The 21,304-nt window shown below is 39.5% G+C and overlaps 2 protein-coding genes across 5 annotated transcripts in view; both read left to right on the forward strand.

Moving 5' to 3' along the window:
• Positions 1-17,759, forward strand: part of LOC127066213 (rho GTPase-activating protein 100F) — a 35,818-nt gene extending 18,059 nt beyond the window's left edge. Inside the window, exons 16-22 of one of the 4 annotated variants that reach the window (XM_050999642.1) lie at positions 88-220; positions 352-471; positions 539-699; positions 792-984; positions 1,092-1,388; positions 2,316-2,379; positions 3,795-3,941. In XM_050999642.1, coding sequence (XP_050855599.1) covers positions 88-220; positions 352-471; positions 539-699; positions 792-984; positions 1,092-1,388; positions 2,316-2,379; positions 3,795-3,798 — 972 coding nt within the window. In that variant the 3' untranslated portion in view covers positions 3,799-3,941. Of the gene's footprint in view, positions 1-87; positions 221-351; positions 472-538; positions 700-791; positions 985-1,091; positions 1,389-2,315; positions 2,380-3,794 lie in introns of all 4 variants that reach the window. The other 3 variants (XM_050999643.1, XM_050999641.1, XM_050999644.1) reach the window with 3 other exon arrangements.
• A 155-nt stretch (positions 17,760-17,914) lies between these two features.
• On the forward strand, positions 17,915-21,280 carry LOC127066222 (pancreatic triacylglycerol lipase-like). Its single transcript, XM_050999683.1, has 7 exons — positions 17,915-19,210; positions 19,290-19,555; positions 19,692-20,166; positions 20,303-20,554; positions 20,665-20,779; positions 20,852-21,055; positions 21,128-21,280. The coding sequence occupies exons 1-7, from the start codon at positions 19,141-19,143 to the stop codon at positions 21,210-21,212; spliced, it is 1,467 nt and encodes a 488-aa protein (XP_050855640.1). The 5' UTR covers positions 17,915-19,140; the 3' UTR covers positions 21,213-21,280.
• The last annotated feature ends 24 nt before the right edge of the window (positions 21,281-21,304 follow it).

Here is a 21,304-nt window from a genome sequence, read left to right on the forward strand (position 1 = left end):
ATGTGTACGCACGTACGTACATCCGTATATGTCTTTTCCTAATAATCGAATAATCAAATAAAAGTACTGCCTGAATCTTATCCTCAGGTTAGTCGAGAGTCAAAGACTGGAGGAGTTCCCGGTGGTGTTTCCACGGCACTAGCAATGGGAGTTCCAAATGTACCGATAATAGTTTGGCGATGCGTCGAGGAGGTTGAAAGGAGAGGCTTGGATATTATAGGTCTGTACACATCGAGATGATTCTTATCGGCAGTACTTTATCGCTACGAAGTATCGTATATTGCTAACTGTTATTCCATATCTACATCGATACATACGCACATATGCATATTATATACATATATATTACAGGCTTGTATAGACTTTGTGGCTCGGCAACTAAAAAGAGGATATTGAGAGAAGCTTTCGAACGAAACGCACGATCGGTCAATCTGTCGCCCGACAATGTACCAGACATAAACGTTATCACGGGTAAGTTTTCACCAATGTTAAACCTTGCCTGTTGGCAAAGTTTAAACGAGATCGTTTTTCGATATAGGCGTACTGAAAGATTATTTGCGTGAACTTCCGGAACCCCTCTTTACTAAATGTCTCTATCAAATGATGGTCGATGCGCTAGCCGTTTGTTTGCCCGACGACCCACAAGGCAATGCTAAACTTATGTTCAGTATATTGGATTGTTTACCTAAAGTTAACAGAGTAAGTTTAACAAGATGATACGATATATCGTAATATTTTACTTATGTTGACACATAAATGCACAAACATAAATGATAACGTTTCGATTGCAGTGTACGTTGATTTACTTATTGGACCATTTGGCAATGGTCGTTTCTCAATGCAACAAAATGTCACCAGCGAGTTTGGCCGTTTGTTTTGGACCAGTACTCATGTTACATTCGGAAGAAGGTGGTCCTCCGTTGGATTTCCAACAGCCGATCGCTGTATTGAAATATCTTTTGGAAATATGGCCAATTAAGTCAGGTAATGATATCATTTACTTCCGTTAAGATACTTTTCCAATCAAAGTTGTTTCAAAGATATAACAAAAGGACGAATAAGGGCCGAGTAATCAGACACTCATTTCACAGACAGTTCGGAAGACTTCTTCAGTCGGTTCAGCGCTTCCTCGAGTTACGCCAGCAATCGAGCACAGCAACAGTCAGCAGCAAGTGGAGCAGCAGCATCATCATCAACAGCAGCAGCAGCAGCAGCAGCAGCAGCAGGTTCAGCAACAGGTACAACAACAGGTACAGGGAACATTGGGACGAACAGGGCTGCTTTGGCAGCAGCCACCCTCACTTCATCGTCCACCCCAAACTACAGCAGCCGAAGCCCTCGCACCCTCCATTCGTCCGCCTCCGCCGCCGCCAATCAAGCCTCGACAGGTGCGTTGCACAGACAATTAACGTCGATGTGTTCGGCCGTAATAAATGTTAATCATGTTTGAAATACTATTACCTAGTAAAAAAGAAAAGGTCGATTTTCTGGCACTGAATCAGCTCCGTGAATCAGCTGCGCAAACGCATTACGAATTTCATTCGAAGCCAACGTTCCGGTAAACTTTCAATCATTTAGCGCTCAAAGAAAAAAAACATATTAACCATACAAACCATTTTATTCTCGAATGAAGAATATATCAAAGAAATATTCCAACGACGTTCATCCGCTTAACAATAAGTGCTTTCATCGATCATTAGGCGATTTTCTATCGGTCATTATTCTCGACGATTCGCAATCTGTTTGGAGCGCAGTAGCACGATAATTACCAATGATCTTTCCACCACGCTACTACTCCTTCCGCTCTCTTTTCTTCTCTCGCTGTGTTGTTCTCACTATTGTTTAGCGCGCATGCGAACGATCTATGCCGTTCGAAACATTTCTTCTACACTTATTTAGGTTAAACGATCGTGTAAATATCCTGTCGGTAAATATCTGGCGAATGGACCAAAAACTATTGTACATATATACGTATTTTCTCGATCACTCGCTTTGCAAAATGTTCTATACACACATTTATTTAGCTGCTGCGCACCAAAGTATATCATTCGTAATAAATCACTCGCATAACATTTTGCGCGAATTTTAGATCACTCATTTATTTTGCATACCTTACGTGTTTATGCAAAATACCTTCGTGCATGTCTCGATGTCAGTTCTGTACGAATCAATTTTGTCAGCATAAAAGAGGAGATACCTATTCGTCGCGCGGCGCTATGATTTCCTTTTGCGTCTATAGTTTCGACGTTTTTCGATTATAGTGACGATTTACGTTGTCTTCTTTATCTTTTTTCGTTTGGGCACGTATTCTTCAGAGCAAGCGCAAATTGCCGGCTCTACCAAACCGCTAACAGTACAGAGACGCCGCTTCTTGCACAGGTATTATTATTATTATCATTATCATTATTATTATCATTATTATTATTATTATTATTATCATTATTATTATTATTATTACTACTGTTATTATTATTATCAATACTATTACTATTACTATTATTATTATTATTTTTTTTATCATCATCATCATCATCATCATCATTATTATTATTGTCGTCGTTGTTGTTGTTGTTGTTGTTGTTGTTATCGTTGTTATCATTATTATTACCATCGTCATGGTTATTATCATCATCGTTGTTGTTGTCGTTGACACTTGTTGATATTATTATTATTACTATTACTATTACTATCACTATTACTACTATTATTATTATTATTATTATTATCATTATTCTTATTATTGTTTTATCATCGTCATCGTCATCATCGTCATCGTTATTATTTTTACTGCCGTTGTTGTCCTTGTTATCGTTATTACCATTATCACCGTCATCATTTTCATTCATATTTTCATCCGCTAATTACTTTACGATCACGTGCATGGCTCAATTCAGATGTCGGAGAATCGATCGAGTTTGCGCAACTCACTCTTAAATCATACTCGACGTCGTTCATCCTTGATAACCATCTTGATGAACCACTGCCTCGTAAAGCATCTGTATTTGGTATAAAGTGCGAATTCGTAGGAATGAAAAGCGTACCTCTCGTCGCCAAAAAAGTTTGTAGTGAAGAGCGCTTATCCCATCGATTCTTTGGTAACCACAAAATATCGATCGATTGCTCCATTTCCGATTTTGTAAATTCGAACGTTGAAACGACGTTGAAGCCGCTTCTTATTATCGTAAACGGCAATTAGATATTTTTCTCTTCTCTCCTTTTTCTCTTTTTCCTTTCATTTACTTATTTATTTCTTTTTCCTTCTTTTCGTTTCTTTTCGATAAAAAATTATGTTTATCGATGATATTACATCTGTCGATAACAAATAATCGGTACGTTCGTCGGATAGACGCAAGCGTGGGAGGAGAGGATGGGTTTGACTTTTGACGGTACCAGACGATGCACCAATACGAACGTAATTTTATTCTTTATACGCGAGCTTTAGTATCAGCTTTGAAAGTTCTGTTAATTCCGTTGATCGAGGAAATTCATTGAACAAAGTCCAATTTGATCGATTATTTGGTGTTTGGTTGTAACGCATTAGCCGTTTGATTAAAAACGCGAAAAAGAGGAAATACTTTGTGAGAAATCCAGTAACAGAAAGGATACCGAGCTTGATCAATGAAACGTCTCTTTTGATCTCGTTTAACGATTAAAAAGCAAAGGGAAGAGAAAGTGTAATCGGACCGGTCAGATCTCTTTGAAGGTTTTGAACGAAGAGAAAAGGGAGAATCGAGGATGGAAAAATAACGAAATAAGAGAAACATTTTCGGGGGCGATTGCGTCCGCTTGCGTAGGTGATAGTCTCGTCTCCCGGTTCACCTAGCAGCGAGGAGTCGGAAGCCTCGCCGGAGCCGATTGACAAGAGCCTCCTGGGGGGTTTGGGATTTGAGAAGGTCGGGGAAACTGCTGCAACGACGGCTGGCTCGAGCGTTGGCTCGATCATAGCGGGTGCGGGTGCGGGTTCGGGTGTGGGCGCGGGCGCGAGGGCGATCGCGACCGAACAAATGACGCCTACGAGCAGCGTCGACACGGAGGAGACCCGTATCTTGGAAGAGCCCGAGAAAGGTGTCGAAGGAGACGTCGAGGCAAGCGACGAGGATCGCCATCAGCAACAGCAACAGCGACAACAACAGCAACAGCAACAACAACTTCCGAAAACGAGCCATTAATCAGGGGTGGTTGCGAGCGGAAACCATCGAACGTTGACGAGATGCGTCGCGCAGTGAGTAAACGGAATGAGCGCGAGTGAGAACCATGCTTCGTTCGAGCAAATGATAGACTAGCCGTATAAATAGAACACAAATAAAATAACACCGTGCTCGTAACGGATCTCTGTCGATGTTTTCTGGCCTTTTTATTCGCGAGTTCGACGGTTTCGACCATTTCGACGATCGTCTTTCCCTCGTCGACGATCTTTCCAACTGATCTCGTCGCACGTTGCCTCAGAAATTTCTCTCGGCGGGGAATGTTAAAAGTATCCTCTTTCCGTTGGATCTATTTTTCGTTTCCGGTTAAATTAACAAGAGCTGCATCTTACTCGTTGTATGATTTATCGCCGATATGTGCAGAGTGGGGGAGAGGGAGAGAGTACCACTTTCGACAACCACTCAAAATAAATGCATAGATTTCTATTTGGATAGACAAACTCGCGAGCGCGGCGCATTCCATTGAAGAATCCCTTTCATAATTTCGAACGATTAGAAAGGCACGTGCGATGTAACAACGCGACTCGCCTGCGTCTTTGATCGATCGTACCGATCGACGACCGCGATTTAACGTGCCGAGTCAGCTATCGATCTCTCGATACTATCGACGTAGAATATAATTGTTCGGTATTGCATCTGTGCTTACGAACTTGGTAATTCCAAGGCGAGTTAGAAACCGTACAACAGATCGTTACCACTTTGTTGGATAGTTTTCATATTTTGATATTTATATCGTTTATTCGATAACGTAACGAGGTCCCGCTTGATATCGAGCAGTTTTGGGTTAAAAGCATCGATCGAGCCACGATACGGAGGACGGTCGTAGGCGATTGTCAAAGCAATTAGAAACGTTAACGCAAACCGATAGGACCATAGCGAATATTCTTTCCCAACTAGAACCGACGTTCCTAACTTTACTCGAGATTCGTGCAGCTTCGTGATCTCGCCGTTGTAACGATAAATAGACAAATGACAAATGAAAATATTTCGAGCGAGAGTGAGAAGCTTTTAAAGCACGCCTATCGATATAAAAAAGAAAAGCGATAAACTAGAAATAAGAGGAGGCAAAGAAAGAGTTTAAACGTTAAAAACGGATTTATTTCCAGTTAGAAAGGTCTACTCTTTCTTTTCTTATTCCTGTATATCTGTATATTTTTTTTTTTCGTTTTTATAATCTTGATCGAATGACAGCGCTGTCTTGGAGACAGAAAACAAGAGTACTCGACGATAGGAGTTACAGAAAAGGGATCGTCGAAAGGCAATTCGATGGATATTTTGCTCCGATAGAACAATGTAAAAAGAGAAAAATTAACGATTTACAAAACTTTGCAGCGAGCCTTGATAAAGATACAAGCTGCTATTATACGCAACCGGTGGTTTCTTCTTTGTCGAGCGAAATCTTTCCGTATCGTTCGTGTATGAAAACAAATTCGCGTCGACAACAACGAGTTCGATAAAGCACGAAAGAAATGATTAACAAATGCGAGATAACACAAACCTTTCCCACTCCAGCCACACCATTACGATAAGCGTATACGCGTATAGATCCAGGCATACAGATCCTCCCATTCCACACACACACACACACACACACACTCTGCAAACACCCGAGAGAAAAGCGTAAGCAGAAAGAAATAATACAACGTGACATACATAATGGTCGGTTTATATACAATATACTATTATACACATGTTATATATACATATGTAGACTAGTCACGATATACATGTGCTTTTGATAAAAGATTATTACTTGTAGCGTTAGTTAGCCCTCGTATACAAACAAAAAACAGACAACTACTAACGGTATACATCATTGAATCTATATGTACTATGTATAAATATATAGTATTTATATAGATCTCTATAAATATATGCATATATACAGATCTATATCTATATCTATAAATATGTGTCTGTGCGTGTGCGTGCGTGCGTGCGTGCGTGCGTGCGCGTGTGTATATATATTTATTTATATATAGTACATGTACATGTTATACATAAGAAAAATAATATTATACATACCAGAATACATATAAAAAGGGCCGCTACAGAGATATCGAAAGAATCGCGAACGCATGCTATGTCGATGAAAAAATTGCAAAATAAAAATATGAAAGAATCAGCCAAAACATGCGGGAATGCGCCTGCATCGCACAGGTATACACCACCATCGATAACATCGCGACGCGTTCTATGCAAATGTTGACGATAGATAATGGAATACGAAGAAGGGCGGTGCGTCATGTGTGAGAACTCACTGAAAAAACGATAATAATTACGAGTAAAGCGCTACGATTAAATAATATTTACATATATACATACATACATATATACATATATACATATGCATATATATATATATATAAATATATATATATAATTTTAAACATAAAAGAAGAAACAATAGCCAGTATTATCGTTCATCTAAAATTGTAAAACTATAAAAAAGGGGCAAGTAGAGCGAAAAAGAGAGCGAGCGAGAGAGAGAGAGAGAGAGAGAGAGAGAGAGTGAACGGGTGACCGGGTGAGCGGCTGAATGACAGATAGATAACAAGATAAAAAGTATCTCTAAAATGAAACTATACGACATCGTAAATTGCGAATAATATGATATTATCGATAGTCGCGATACGTGGGATGCGCGAAAGATCCGGAACGAGGACACGAACGATCGAGGATCGAAAATAAGAATAAAAAATAAAGAAAGAATAAGTTAAAACTTCCTACGCGTTAAACGTTATGTAATATTATAGCTGATATCTTAGCTTCGCTCGTTACGTGTCCGGGATAAAGCACTGAGATATATTATGTATAAACGTAAACACACGGAGATACAGAGGACACATCGACCCCCATCACCGTACACAGACGCGACACATCGTGTATCCGTTCTGTTTTTCCCGCACAGGTAATTTTACAACGCGATCGCGACGATCGCGATAGTAGAGAGGACGACAAAGTTGTTTGACACGAAGACTATTCGTCGCAAAAACATTGTATAGGCTGAGTATATCGTAAAATCGCATAAATTTAGTCGTATCGACAGTCGCCCTTTCAATCCCTTAACCCAAGAGCCCCGCGCAGAAAATGCCCAGCCCTCGTCCGATCGTATATGACTGCCTATCGTTTTTTCTACGTGCGTGAGCGAGGAAATGCCGGGTACCGGACATTTTTGACTGCTTCATGTTTCATCGATAGTTCGAGGAGAGAAGGAATTGCCATCGTATTTAGATTCTCCGTAATGGGTATGTAGTACTTATTCGTATCTTCGGAAATTGATTATCCGACGACATCGATTTGTTTTTCTTTTTTTTTTTTTTCTTTTTTATCGTAGAATCGATTTTACGAAGCAGAATCGGCTTTGCGTCGCTCCGGAGGAGGTCCCTCTCCCTTTTTAGCGTCTAACGCGTCGTTCGTTTGAAAATCGTTATATCGTATAGCTAGATCGTTAAGTACTCCTCGTTCGGGACATAGGAATTGATAATTCTGAATTTTGCGGTATTTAATGACGTCGAAGACGGCGACGACCACTCGAAACAATCGAAGAAATGAAAAATCAAGAAAGCAATTCTTTCTTCATCGCTACCTATATAAAGGATCGACGCGCGAGATTATCTTGGCCGACCGTTGAACGACTGTCGCGACGCGCAACGTGAAGACGTACGGTGATCAAACGAAAATATCATTTTCTATTGATTTCATAAGCGATGCCGTAGAAAATATTTCCCATTATTTTCTACGGTCTGACCCGTTAAAACCGATTATCTTTATTACTTGGAGCAGAACGATTGCTTTTCGATCCTCCTCGTTTTTCTTTCCCACCGGTGATTTAAATCAAAGATTTCACGGGTCGGTCCATTTTCGACGGATAATTCCGTCTAGTTTGATCGAAGTGCCCTTTATATCGGTATATTAAACGATGCGATCGATCGAACGACCGTTGCTCTCTAAAAATGGTATCCAGCGTTCCTCGCCGTCCTGACTTTAGTAATAAAGTAAATAATTCGAATGTAAGGTCGGAGAGAGAGAGAGAGAGAGAGAGAGAGAGAGAGAGAGAGAGAGAGAGAGAGCGAGAGAGAGAGAGAGAGAGAGCGAGTAATATTAATTATTATACGTGAAAGCACACTGCCGTAATTTTATATATAACTTGACTGTTGTTATATCTAATACCTTCGTATATACTGATTAAAATTTAAGGAGGCCCGATACGCGTCGCTCGACGGGATCTAGGATATGGCTAGTGGCTCGTAGATCGACCGTTGAAAATCGCTTGACCGTCGATACGACCGCTCGTGTCTGCGGGAGAAAAGAAAAGAAAAGAAAAGAAAGAAAAAAAAGAAAAAAGAAGAAAAAAAAGGAAAAAAGGAAAAAACGAAAAAAAGATGGAACGTGATTTCTCCTCTTTCTTATTCACTTCGAACTATCGTAACTTTAACCGAAGAAAACTTTGATCTCGATCTACGAATCGTCACAAACTGGATTAGAAAAATAAATAAAGGAAACAGAGAAATTCCTTCGAGAGTCGTCGTATCGTTTGTAAAAATAACCCGTTGGTCTTCACCCCTTTAACACGGAATCGGTGTACGGGGCTCGTACTCTTCATCGTACTTTTCATTGCTGCGTTCTTTCCTCCGTCTGTACGTACTCGCATCCGCGTTTTTTCCATTCTCCGACTTTGTTTCTTTACCTTTACGAGACGAATCGTCGAGCGAGAGGACTCTCTGCCTTTTTCAGAAACGACGAACAACTTTTGACGACGAATCGAGTCGAACGGGTGTTTCCGGGACGAGTGCGAAACGGGATTAGGAAAAGAAAATAGAACGGAAGAAAGAAGGGAACTTCTCGTAACACTAATAATAACGTATTAACTATAAAGCTTTATCGTACAAAGAAATATCGTCGATCGCTGCGTATTCACAACGAAGGAAGTATGTACTTACTTACTTAATTAATTGATTGATTAATTATCGTGCTATTAGTTTCGAGACGAGTAAGAAACACGTATTGCGTATTCGAGAGTCACGCGTTTTATCGTCGCATACGTTCGTTCTTCTGTATTAAAGAATACCTCTTCGAGATTAAAGAAAGACATGCAATCAAGGGCGGAGAAATATAGAGGATTAATAGAAAAAGAAATAAATACGTACATAGAGGCGAGGTGAATTCTTCTGAAATAAACGAGCGAGCATGCTATCGTTGCAAAGAGCATATATTCGCAAAGAAAATGAAAGAGTTTGGCGTTAATATGCTTGCACTATTAACTCGATCACCTTGTGCGCGATCGCACAAACGGTGCATCCCTTTGGATGAATCCGCGTTAAAGTGACGCGAAGGCTTGGTTTCCTGACTGGCTGCTTGCGTCTATAACTTACGTGTATACCAGAGCTTCTTTTTCTTACTAACGTACTATTCCAATATTCTATTCTAGGCACGAAGGTACGCAACATACGTGCCTACTGATTTTTTTACGTCTCTTTTTTATACCGTTATACAAAATTTCATTCGCGTTCTACTATACTCGTATAATAGAAATGAAAGGCACATTAACACGATCGATATCGTACAAGAAATCCGAGTTGGTCGGAAGGGCACAAATGAAACGAGAGACTGCTCGTTAAATCGCTAACTTTCGTATCTAATCGTTATCCATTTCATTAGATCCTCATTGAGACTTCGATGCAACCATATTACACTGCGTAAGCGAACGCGAAAGCGTACATACATACATACACACACTATCGCACACGCAAAGATACGCGGTCCAGCATTACATTTGCTCTCTATTTTTATATCGTTACATTGTTCAACGAGTGTTCAAATACAGTCACGAAGCCAGGCTTTTGGCGCCGTCGAGTTTTATGACTATATAACTTATACATACCTATTCGATGGACCATATTTGTCATATTGAAAACTTTCTAAGCAAAAAAAAATTAAGCGAGAGAGAGAGAGGGGGGGAGGGAGGGAGGGAGGGAGAGAGAGGAACAAAGAGTTTTGCAATGATTATTCTATAAGTTAGAATCGAGACGTATAGGTTAACGGCGCGAGATAGATACTTCTTCCGCGCGCTGGTTCAGCAAATATTTCATATGTAAACGATTATAATTGTACGAAACTTTGACGTTTATATACCGTACGTATAGTTTAAATCCTTTTCTAAAGACGATCGGAATCGTCACGACGTTTCTGTCAGACCGTATATCGAGATACGCGATCGACATTTCTTAATCGACCGAAAGAACGTTGCGCAAAAGGATATGGGACACTTCGTAAACTTGACAAATATACCTGTTACGATTATCTTATAAGTAGCAGATCTATTAAGTAGAAGACCAAACGTAAAAGGATGTTTATATCGTTCGAATGTTTTTTCAACGGTCGTACAATCAATCGAAATAACGGAACATTACTCGTATTCGATCTTACTGCTGTTTGTAAGGTCCCTTCAAAACTTCGAGGCGATTCTTGTCTAGCTTATCGTTGGCTATGATTTACGTTGTTCTTCCATCATTCTTCCGAAAATCGAAGAATACGAAGAAATTTCAAGCATACGCAAACGAACGAGAAAATTCGCGAGTCGAATTCCTCGAGTCATCGAACGCGACGATCGTAGATTAGCTATTCGCCAAAACAAACCAAAATAATATCTTTACCTCTGATCCCTTTCGATGACCCTAGACAGATGATACAAGCACACGGTAGACTTACGATTATATATGTATATAGGTATATGTAAAAGGTCAGAGACATTATTATTAGGTAAATCAAATCTCGTCACGAAGATTTAGTAAAAGAGAGAAAATAAGAAAAGAACTCTTGTAAGTTTAGAGTTTCGAGCAACATTTTCGAGGATTTCTAAACGGAGGATGGCTGGCTTATTTCTCGAAACTCGTTGCTAAATTATTCCGAGCGACCAACTAAACACACATATGCACGCACGCACGCACGCACGCACGCACGCACGCACGCACGCAAGCACGCACGCACACGTGCACGCACACGTACACGCACACGCACACGCACACGCACACGCACGCTCACACGTACACGCGCACACATTTGTACATAGTTAAAAAACAATAATAGGAAAGAACTATAATTAACGAGTTATACGCGGTCGAGTAGGAAACAAATTTGAAAATGAAAGAAAAGGAAAAGTGAAACGCGTTTAGAATGAATGTTCGCGAAAGAAGTCAGCTTGTAAATAAGAAATATGCACCTCGTTCATCCTGCTACTTACAAAGGAACATATTTAAAAGGATCTCCTTTTTCGTTCGATCACCTATGCGAAAGCACCTTGTGTTTTCTCTCGCGTCGATCGAAATGCGATATAAATTTAAAGCGATGAAATACAAGCGAATATGTTCCATTGTCAGTACTGTAATCGTGTATCGATGCCGATTTAACGTCGATACACGCATCGATCTACACGAGTGTTCGCACATATCTCCCGCATGAGTTTTAATAATGCGACTGAACATCGGCCAGCCCGATCTTTTCAAAGTAAACGTTTCGGCTATTATTGAATCGTTCCGTTGCGTTTATCGTATCGCGTTGTTATGCCTTTACGCGCGGACTATTTTGAACTCGCCCAAATTATTAAAAAAGATCGAGCTACATCACCAATCAGATCTGGCTTACCCGTGTTCTTATTCGAGCCGATACGATTCATCTCCCTTTTGTTTTTCTATCCGCCTGTCGATTCATTCCTGTACGTTAATTGGCCGTATCGTACGACCGTTATCCGCGTATCTCCAAAGTTTAAAGCCATTTTTACGTACGTTGTTTCGCGCGATAACAGCGTCAATCGAGTCAAGTCGAGCTAATTAATACTCGTGCTAGTTTAATCGCCGTCGTACATCGAGAGCGGGACATAATAGATAAGTCATCGATGCTTTCATACACAAAGCCATGATCCTACATATCACGGAGGAATTACAGGTGGAAGCGAGGAAGACAGGCCTACGAAGAAAATTCTTTAACCCGATAGCGGTGCAAATTTCGCGATAGAAGATTTCGCGAGGAAGAAAAAAGAAAAAAAGAAAAAAAAAGGAAAAGGAAAAAAAAGAAAAGGAAAAAAAAAGAAAGCGCGCGAGAATAAAAGTTAAAAAAAGATCCGACAGGCCTCCTATAACTTTAGTAACGCGTAAAGAAACGAGTAACGTTTCGAAATAGTCAGGATAAATAAAAGACACGCTTGTAGAATTAGTCGTAGTTTCGACATAATACCCATGATAATCCGGAAAAACGCATATCGGTATTCCGCGTCGCGTCGGATCAAAATCTCTTTTTTTGCGCCTCGTATTCATTTACTTAGACGATAGAACTGTCGTTCGCTTATCATTTTCGAACGTTTATAATTGACACGCTTCGAGACCGTCTCGTTAAAACGGTACGTTACTATTTCATACTCAATTATCGGCTTATCCGTGCTACGTACGATTTCGATTTCAATACTACGGCTTATAGTTTAGATTATAGCTATTATTTTGGAATAAAAGACCGTTGATTATTCGTTGATGGTTGGAAAAGTAAAAAAAAACGTTAGTTTTAACACGTTTTCATTTAGGTATTATCCATTTCTCAAAAACAAGACGAGGAACCGAACCGAATCTAAAAATCTAGAATGCGTTTCATGCGATCGAAAAACTGATCTATAAGATTCGAATAGAAGGCAATAAATTTACGATAATTCTAATTAAAACCAAAATGCTTACGTTTAGATATTTCTCAAGAGGGAAGAAGAAGGGTATGGGCACGATCATGTCTTAATTTCTCTCGACATATCCATTTATCAAAATCACAAATATCCATTTATCATTGCACGAATCACAAAGTGCATAGAACTCGTAGACGTATTTTCCTAATGGTGCTACAACTGGCACAACATAAATAAGCCTCGTTAGCATAACGATAATGTACATTGGCAATATTTTCAAGACAATTCATTCTCAGCATCGCAGTTCATCAGACTGTACTGCCGTCGTTGAACAGCAATATCGCATTAAGAGACGTTTTAACGAAAGGATAACGTTGCGATACGTAGACTACTTTTAACGATATTAGGCGCTTCGTTACGTCAACAGAAATGCAAACGGCAATTCTTTACACCTCGGCCGTTATATTTTATTAAGATTAATTTTTTATTTTTATTAAGATCGTTTCATCGGTTTAACAATAATATATACCTACCGAGTGAACGTTCTCGCGTAAAAAAAAAAACGCACGTGTCGGCCGTAAAATATAACGAAGAATGTGTTTTCTTTTCTTCATCGACAAGTCAGAAAATGACGACCCGTAGTTGGATTAAATTAAAAGCCGACGATCTTGAAGAAGATCGTCGTTTTGTCTAGTGACATTACGACGGTAATAAGAAAGAGCTTGCCTCTCCTGTCGCGTCGCGTCTTTCTCTCGATCTCCTAATTTAGAAAGATCTCATAGTTTATTCTGATCTGTACGACCGTTTTCTCGCGCGGATTATACACGTAAGTACTTGCGACGTATATAAATGCGTAGTGACCGTCTAAGCGATACGCCCTTATGCATTTATACACACATTGACATTTCTTTAGATCCCTTCCATTTATTTTATTATTTCAATTCGAGTAATAGAAGAAAGTTAGAAATTTCTCCTATCGGCCGACTCTCTTCGTCTTCGTCTTCGTCTTTAATACCTTCGACAAATATGAAATTATATCGTCGCTAATCCAATCGCATAGAAGCTTGTGTCTCTTTCTTATTATTAGGATCGATTGTCATTCGCGACAAACGTCGTGTCGATGTCTTCTCTCTTCGCAACGTGCTATGTACATACAAGTCTGACTCTTAATTATAAGAAATAATCATTATACTTCTACAGTGATATATCGATGCACGAAACATTCCATCGTCGTCGTAATATCATCGTCTAAGAAAAGACAGCATATTGATGCTTACGAAAACAATTAGGAACTATTACTCTTTGTTACAAAAAATGCAAACTTGGAACGTAATCACAGGCTGCGTTGTATCGTACACTATCATCAAACGAAATCACGAAGGCGTTTATTACAAGCGAGACGACGAGAACGTTTACGTGCTCCTATCGACTTTCCATTTAAATCTTACGCGAGCACGCTATAAATCACGCTTTCTCACCTTCATATTTTTCTTACAATTTTTTTCTTTGCGATCCATAACATCGCGTCAAAATCTTAAACGCAGCGTATCGCGACGGATCCTCGAAATCGCGCGTGTAATCGACGCCTAAAAAAGTTACACGCTTCTTAAGGATCTCACCGTGAGATAAAAAAAGAAGCCAAAAAGAGAAATAGAGAAAAGAAAGGATTAGAAATTACGAGACCGGATCGATTAGATATCGTTCGGAAATTGAGAATTCTAAGTCTATAAATATATTTAATTAAACGATGAAAAGATAGGAGCGGGGAGAGAGAGAGGGGGAGAGAGAGAGAGAGTAAGAAAAAACAAATGAATAAATACAGAAATAAATGATTGAATATATATATATATATATATATACATAAATATATATATTGAAAATGCGGAGATATAAATACTACGAAAATAATAAGCAGAATTATAGAGGGTGATGCAACGTGAATGGCGACAGGTATATCCATCAGTATTTACACAATAATCGAGATTATTATTATCATTGCGTTTAGATAAATATTATTGACCTGACGTTTACGATTTTACTTGGATTTAAGATTTCTATGATAAATGGCACGCGCGCGCGCACTCACACACACAAAGAGAGAGAGAGAGACGCGCATACATACACGCGCGCGCGTTAAAGAAAAGAAACGAATAAAGAATTAAAAAAATAGAAAAAAGCAAAAAGAGAAGAAAAGAGAAGGGAAAGAGGAAGAGGAAAGGGCGTGCGCATAAGCGAAGAACTTGCGTTGTACCTTATGCTCGCGTAGAGGAAGGTAAAAAAATTGACAAAAAAGACGACTATCGTTGATCGCTATATCAAGCCAGTAGTTATTATCAAACTATAGTAGTGTGTCGATATATTAGCGTTGTAATGCGTTTTTACGCCGGCTTGCGCTCGTCGTTGCGTCAATCGACCGCTTATGCGAACCGTTTCACTGATACGAAAGCATTACAAAAGCGATTTACGAATGATATCTGCCGAGGGATAAAGCGCATACGATTCAACGTTATACGTACGAACGTAGATGAGAGAAACGAGTACGCGTTGGATCCTCTAACGACGAACGATGAACGACGAAAAATAGAAAACAAAAGTGTCAATTCTAAGTCGAGAGCGTTCAGCCTTATCGTTGAATACGAGGAGCCCCCTTCCAACTTTTTCATTCCAACGATTCTCAAAACAAGTTTTTCCTTCTTTCGCTCCTTTCTTCTCTATCGAGTATCGCTATTACAAAGGAAAAGAAATCTTCTTTTCGTTCGTAAATCTCTTTCCTCCCTCTTACATAGCGCGCTCGTTTGTGCGAAAACGACGTCCCTCGTTCGTACGACGTTTTATTGTTTTCTCATTGTTATTTAGAAGCGAGCTTATAGAATAACGCCGATTGCATCGAGCCAAAAGCACAAGAGGTGTAGGTCTTTCGCGTAAAAAAGACGAGAAAAAAATAAGAAAAGAAGAAAGAAAAAAAGGAAACGAAAAGTGGGACTTGTAGGACGCGTTACGATCTCCGAAACGCGAGAGTCAATGGGTCAATGAGTAGAGCGGTTAGCCGATTATAAATCAACACTAGATATAGTAGAAGGTAACAATTTCAAATGGGTAGTACTACCGTTGTTTCGTTAATTGTTTTTATAGATTATATTGTGCTGTGATCGCATCGCGCGACCCGTGACGATCAATAACGATGCGTAGGAATTCGAGGAAACTTCTAATACGATGGAGAAGCGACGATACAAGCGGAAGGTAAATCAAAATGAAAGAAGGAACTGTCTTGGGGAATTTTCCTTCTCTTTTTTCCTCGAGACGAGCGAACGTTTCGTTGTTTTCAAACGCCAAACGCAACGCTTTTCGCATCTTGTATCCTCGATCTTAATAGCATCTTGGTTTCGTCCCATCTTATACCACGTATGAGATAAACGGACAAAACGACGATTGCATTCGTGTTTAGCTTTGACCGAACTTTATCGGAACGTAAGATTCGCTGTCGCTCTTTATCGACAATTCGATGGAAAAGAAAAAAAAAAGAACAAAGAAAAGATATATACATATATGTATGTGTGCGTGTGTATTCTAGTCAATTAAAAAGTGAATCCCAAAATAATATTTTCCATCCGCGGATCTTTATTCGTCGAGAGATTACACGTGTTATACACGTGTATAAGCCTCTTGTTTCATTTTCGATCACGATCCGCAGCGATCAGGCACGTCGTCGCGAAATACGATCACGCTTAGCCAGGACTATTTTTCTAAGTTGCAAAGTATAATAAATTAATGACGTTGCATTATCGTTACTAGAGTATATTATAATGTATATTGATATTTTAACTAGGCAAGTAAGTATGAGATAATGTTACGAACATAATATACGACTATATCATAATAAAAATTATTATATCGTCGTCGTCGTCGTCGTCGTCGTCGTCGTCGTCGTCGTCGTCGTCGTCGTCGTCGTCGTCGTCGTCGTCGTCGTCGTCGTCGTCGTCGTCGTCGTCGTCGCCGCCGTCGTCGTCGTCGTCGTCGTCATTGTCATTATCATTACTATTATTATTATTAATATTAGTATTATGGTTACTATCATCATCGTCATCATCATCGTCATCGTCATCGTCGTCATCATCATCATCACCACCATCATCATCATCATCATCATCGTCATCATCATCATCGTCGTTGTCGTCGTCGTCGTCGTCGTCGTCGTCGTCGTCGTCGTCGTCGTCGTCGTCGTCATCGTCCTTGTCGTCGTCGTCGTCGTCATCGTCATTATTATTATTATCATTATTATTATCATCATCATCATCGTCGTCGTCGTCGTCATCATTATTATTATCATCATTACTTTTATTATTATTATTATCATCATCATCATCATCATCATCATCATCATCATTATTATTATTATTATTAAACGCCGGTTCGCACGTGCGGTCGATGAGCGTGTAACGCCTGCGGCAAATGAGCGTGCAACGAGCTGAATCCACTCGATATCTAATCGAGATTGAGGTTTATTTAAGAAAATAAAAAATTCTTGGAGGATCATAGCATTGGCCGATCCACGGTTATCGAGAAACGACTGCAAACGATCTTTGATTCGTACGATCTTTTGGCGCGAGAGCGAGCGTGAGTCTGCGTGAATCGTGCGTGCGCGAGAATGAGAGAGAATGAACGCAAACCGTGTTAATGCGAAATGACGAATGTAAACGAACGCTTCGAAAGAAAGTGAAATTAACAATGTCGTTTCCCGAACCGCGAATAATAAAAGATGAATTGTTCTGTCAGTCACCTTACCTATATTGAAAAAAAAAAATGTCATAATAATATGCTGCCATACGATATAAATATATGTCTACACTAAGGAGTATATTACTAAAATATTACAAATAAATATGTTGTAAGTACGATCCTTTATCCTTATCTAACTTTCTTTGTTACAAGGAATAAGACGTATATCGTATACAAAGCTGCTGACATTTTTCTTTCAGATTTATCTACCGTACGAAGTACCGTTATACTTAATGAGAGGATATACTATTGTCGCTCGTTCCGAACACTTTATTGCATTGCACTTTTTTTAACGCTCCTTTTACGAGAGAGAGAGAGAGAGAGAGAGGCGGAACTCGTTCGGCCAATTCTGAAATTTAGACACCTTCCGATTCGCGCGATTTGAGTTACTCGCTAGTACGTTCTGGATCGTTTTAATTTTTTCTAAAAAAGTGTACCATCGCGAAACTCTATGTGCGTTTGTGTGTTTGTGTATGTATGTATACTTACATCCTACTCATTCGTGCGAAATACGGCCCGTTTCGACGTGGAAAAGAGAAAGTCTCCATTATTGTTTACATTTACACTGCACATTGCGTTACATCACGGGGAAGAGGTCAATACTCATTGCGGCCGCGCATAAAGCGAAAGTCTTCCAACGGGCGTAGACGTTTCTGCACGTTGTTAATCGATATAACTAATCGTCATCGTGTCAAACTCGTTTTCATATTATCTACGCAACATACGTATAAAATGGTAACTCGTAACTATTAGAGGGGGAAAAAAGGTTCACGCGCGTGTCACGGCGACTAACCAAATATAAAATTAAAGTAGTCATCGTACATGATACGTTATGCATAGATCCAAGTTTTGGATTTTACAAGTTTTTTACTTTGATAGACTATTATAAAGAAAAAAAAAGAAAGAAAAGAAACGAACGCCAAGATAGGAGAAAAACCGTAACTTTTCGTCGCGTATTTCCAATCGAGTCAAAGCTATCGCACAAGCATATAGCGTTTAATATTCCCTACTACCGTTAACTTTACGCAGACTGATCGTTCACGGATTATAGGCGCGCATTTAAGAAAAGACAAGGTATGAAGGAAGTTGCGATTCTTTGCCTCGAGTATAAAACAACTTGTACGCTTACTCTTAAAACACGGCATACGGATCGGGTCTCTGCGTGTAAAGAATTTCTTTCTCGTAAAAAAAACAAAAAACGGGCAAGTTTTTTCAAGTGAGTGTCTCGCAAGGATAAGAACGTAGAAAAAAATTGATATAATGCCATTTATTGAAAAATCGAGAAAAACAAAGGACGGCTGTCCAAAGTCATTGATACTTTTAATTCGAGATCTGACTGTTGTTTGCCTTATAACGCTGTCAATATCTTCGATCGAGGGTAAACGAAATCATGGTGAGTATAAACGATTACGTACATAGGTACTCACATATTTTGATTTAGGCATTAAACGGTCAAACGTTGCATCGATACAACTTTCTAACGTAGGACTACTAGGCATGTCGAATCGTATTAAATTACGACGGCTCGGATACAGTCGCGAAGAATTGAAACCAACGATTTGTTACGGTACGTCTTTAAAGACTAATAACGATTACGTGCGTGCGTTAATCGTCGTTTAATCGTATCTACGGTATGTCTACGGTAGATCTAGTTGGCTGCTTCGCGGATCCACCGGTTCGTTTGTCTTTGAAAAGACCACCCGAGCATCCAAACGTTATCCAAACAAAGTTCTTACTGTACACCAGAGGCAATCGGGAAAATCCGAAAGTTATCGTGTACGCAGATAGGTCCGAGTCGTTGTTACAATCTGGATTTAATGTGTCGAAGCAACTGAAAGTCATCATACACGGCTTCAAAGGTAGCGGTAGCGATTACGGTTTGATCCGTGGGATTAATGCTCTCCTCGATCTGGTAAATTTCCCCTGAGAGACTTATGTAATACGTAATGAATAAGTAATAACGTAATGTCGAACGTTATCGAAGAAGAACGAACAAGAGAAAAAAAGAAAACAAAAGAGAATAAAAAGAATCAATTCACTCGACACAGGAGGATGTAAATATATTGATATTGGATTGGACGAGAGGGGCAGGCACGAGCTACGCGGCAGCAGTCGCTAATACCGAATTAGTTGGCCGACAACTTGCCCTTGTTCTCTTGGATGTCTTTAACTTGGGGACCGATCCGATGGATGTACACGTAACGGGTTTCAGTTTGGGAGCTCACGTAGCGGGATGCGCTTCTGAAATGTTAAAAAAGTGGGACCTCCTACTTGCTCGTATCACTGGGCTCGATCCTGCCTCGCCATTTTTTCGAAACCATTTATTTCGCGAAAAATCAAGGAAGCTCGACGCCACCGACGCTCATCTCGTTGACATTATTCACACCGACGGTTCCGAAGATTTCACCGATGGATTTGGCCTCCTCAAACCTATCGGACACATCGACATTTTTCCTAATGGCGGTAAGGAACAGCCAGGATGTTCCGACGTTAAAAATTCCGTCGTTGTCAGCCATTTGAAAGGTAAACGATTTAAACGCATTATCCTCGATGAAATAATTACTCGGCCGATATATGCGTATGTTATTGCCTATCCATGTTTCCTATCCCTTTCTACATTTATGACGAGTTATAAAAAGGAACGTTCTACTTATTGCAGAAGAACTTTTAGATAGAGAGATTGCGTGCAGTCATTTGAGGGCCTGGCAACTCTACGTAGAAAGTATACTGACCCAATCCCAAAAATGTAAATTCATAGCATGGCCATGTCCTCAGGGAACCGTTTCATACGCAAGAGGAACTTGTTTCCCTATGGAATCTGTCGGTTGGTCTCAAGAAATGGGCTACAGAGCGAATCGTGGACCGTTAGGAACTTATTTTTTACCTACCAGAAGCGAACCACCCTTTTGCGGTATTACTATATTCGTAATTTATTTTGCAAACAAATTGGATATGTTTTATTTAGAAGGCAATCCTAAAACGTTAAAAAAGAAAAAGAAAGAAGAAAAAAACCATTTTCAGGAGAACCCTTCAGAGTTGCTATAGTGACAGCTAAAGGTCTACCAAAAACTATGGGAATATTGCTCTTTAAAACGTATCAAAATAATTCAACGACGACGTACAAAATCAATTGCCTGTACGATGAATATTATATTTTTATATAATTTACATTTATAGCCATTTATCATCGAGACATTTCTCTTTCCAGATTACCCAAACTATACAATCAACCAGCGATGTTTTACAATATAGCGGCGAATGATTTTCTATCCGGTTTACATAAAGCAACAGTCATAAAGGGCACGATTCAGTATCATAAAACGATCGGGCGTGACGAAAAGGAAAAAAGAAGACCCGATTTGGATACTATACTATTGAGTAAACTGTTTCTCGAGAACAGAAAGGGAGATAGGTAAAATTGAACTGTCGCAAATGGTTTCTACTTAATTTTTCACCATTTATGATATTGTTGTTACAATTGCAGATGGGAATGTTGTAACTTTAATACTTCGATTGGTCTACAAGAGATACACGTGGAACTCCAGAACGTACCATGTGACCCACACTAAAAAATTATACTCTTCCATTATACAAATCTGTTGTATCAAATATAAATCATATACTATTATGCGCATAATGATGCATTTTATTTTCGTAATGA

Source organism: Vespula vulgaris, chromosome 9 (genome assembly GCF_905475345.1).
Source record: "Vespula vulgaris chromosome 9, iyVesVulg1.1, whole genome shotgun sequence".
Classification (NCBI taxonomy): domain Eukaryota; kingdom Metazoa; phylum Arthropoda; class Insecta; order Hymenoptera; family Vespidae; genus Vespula; species Vespula vulgaris.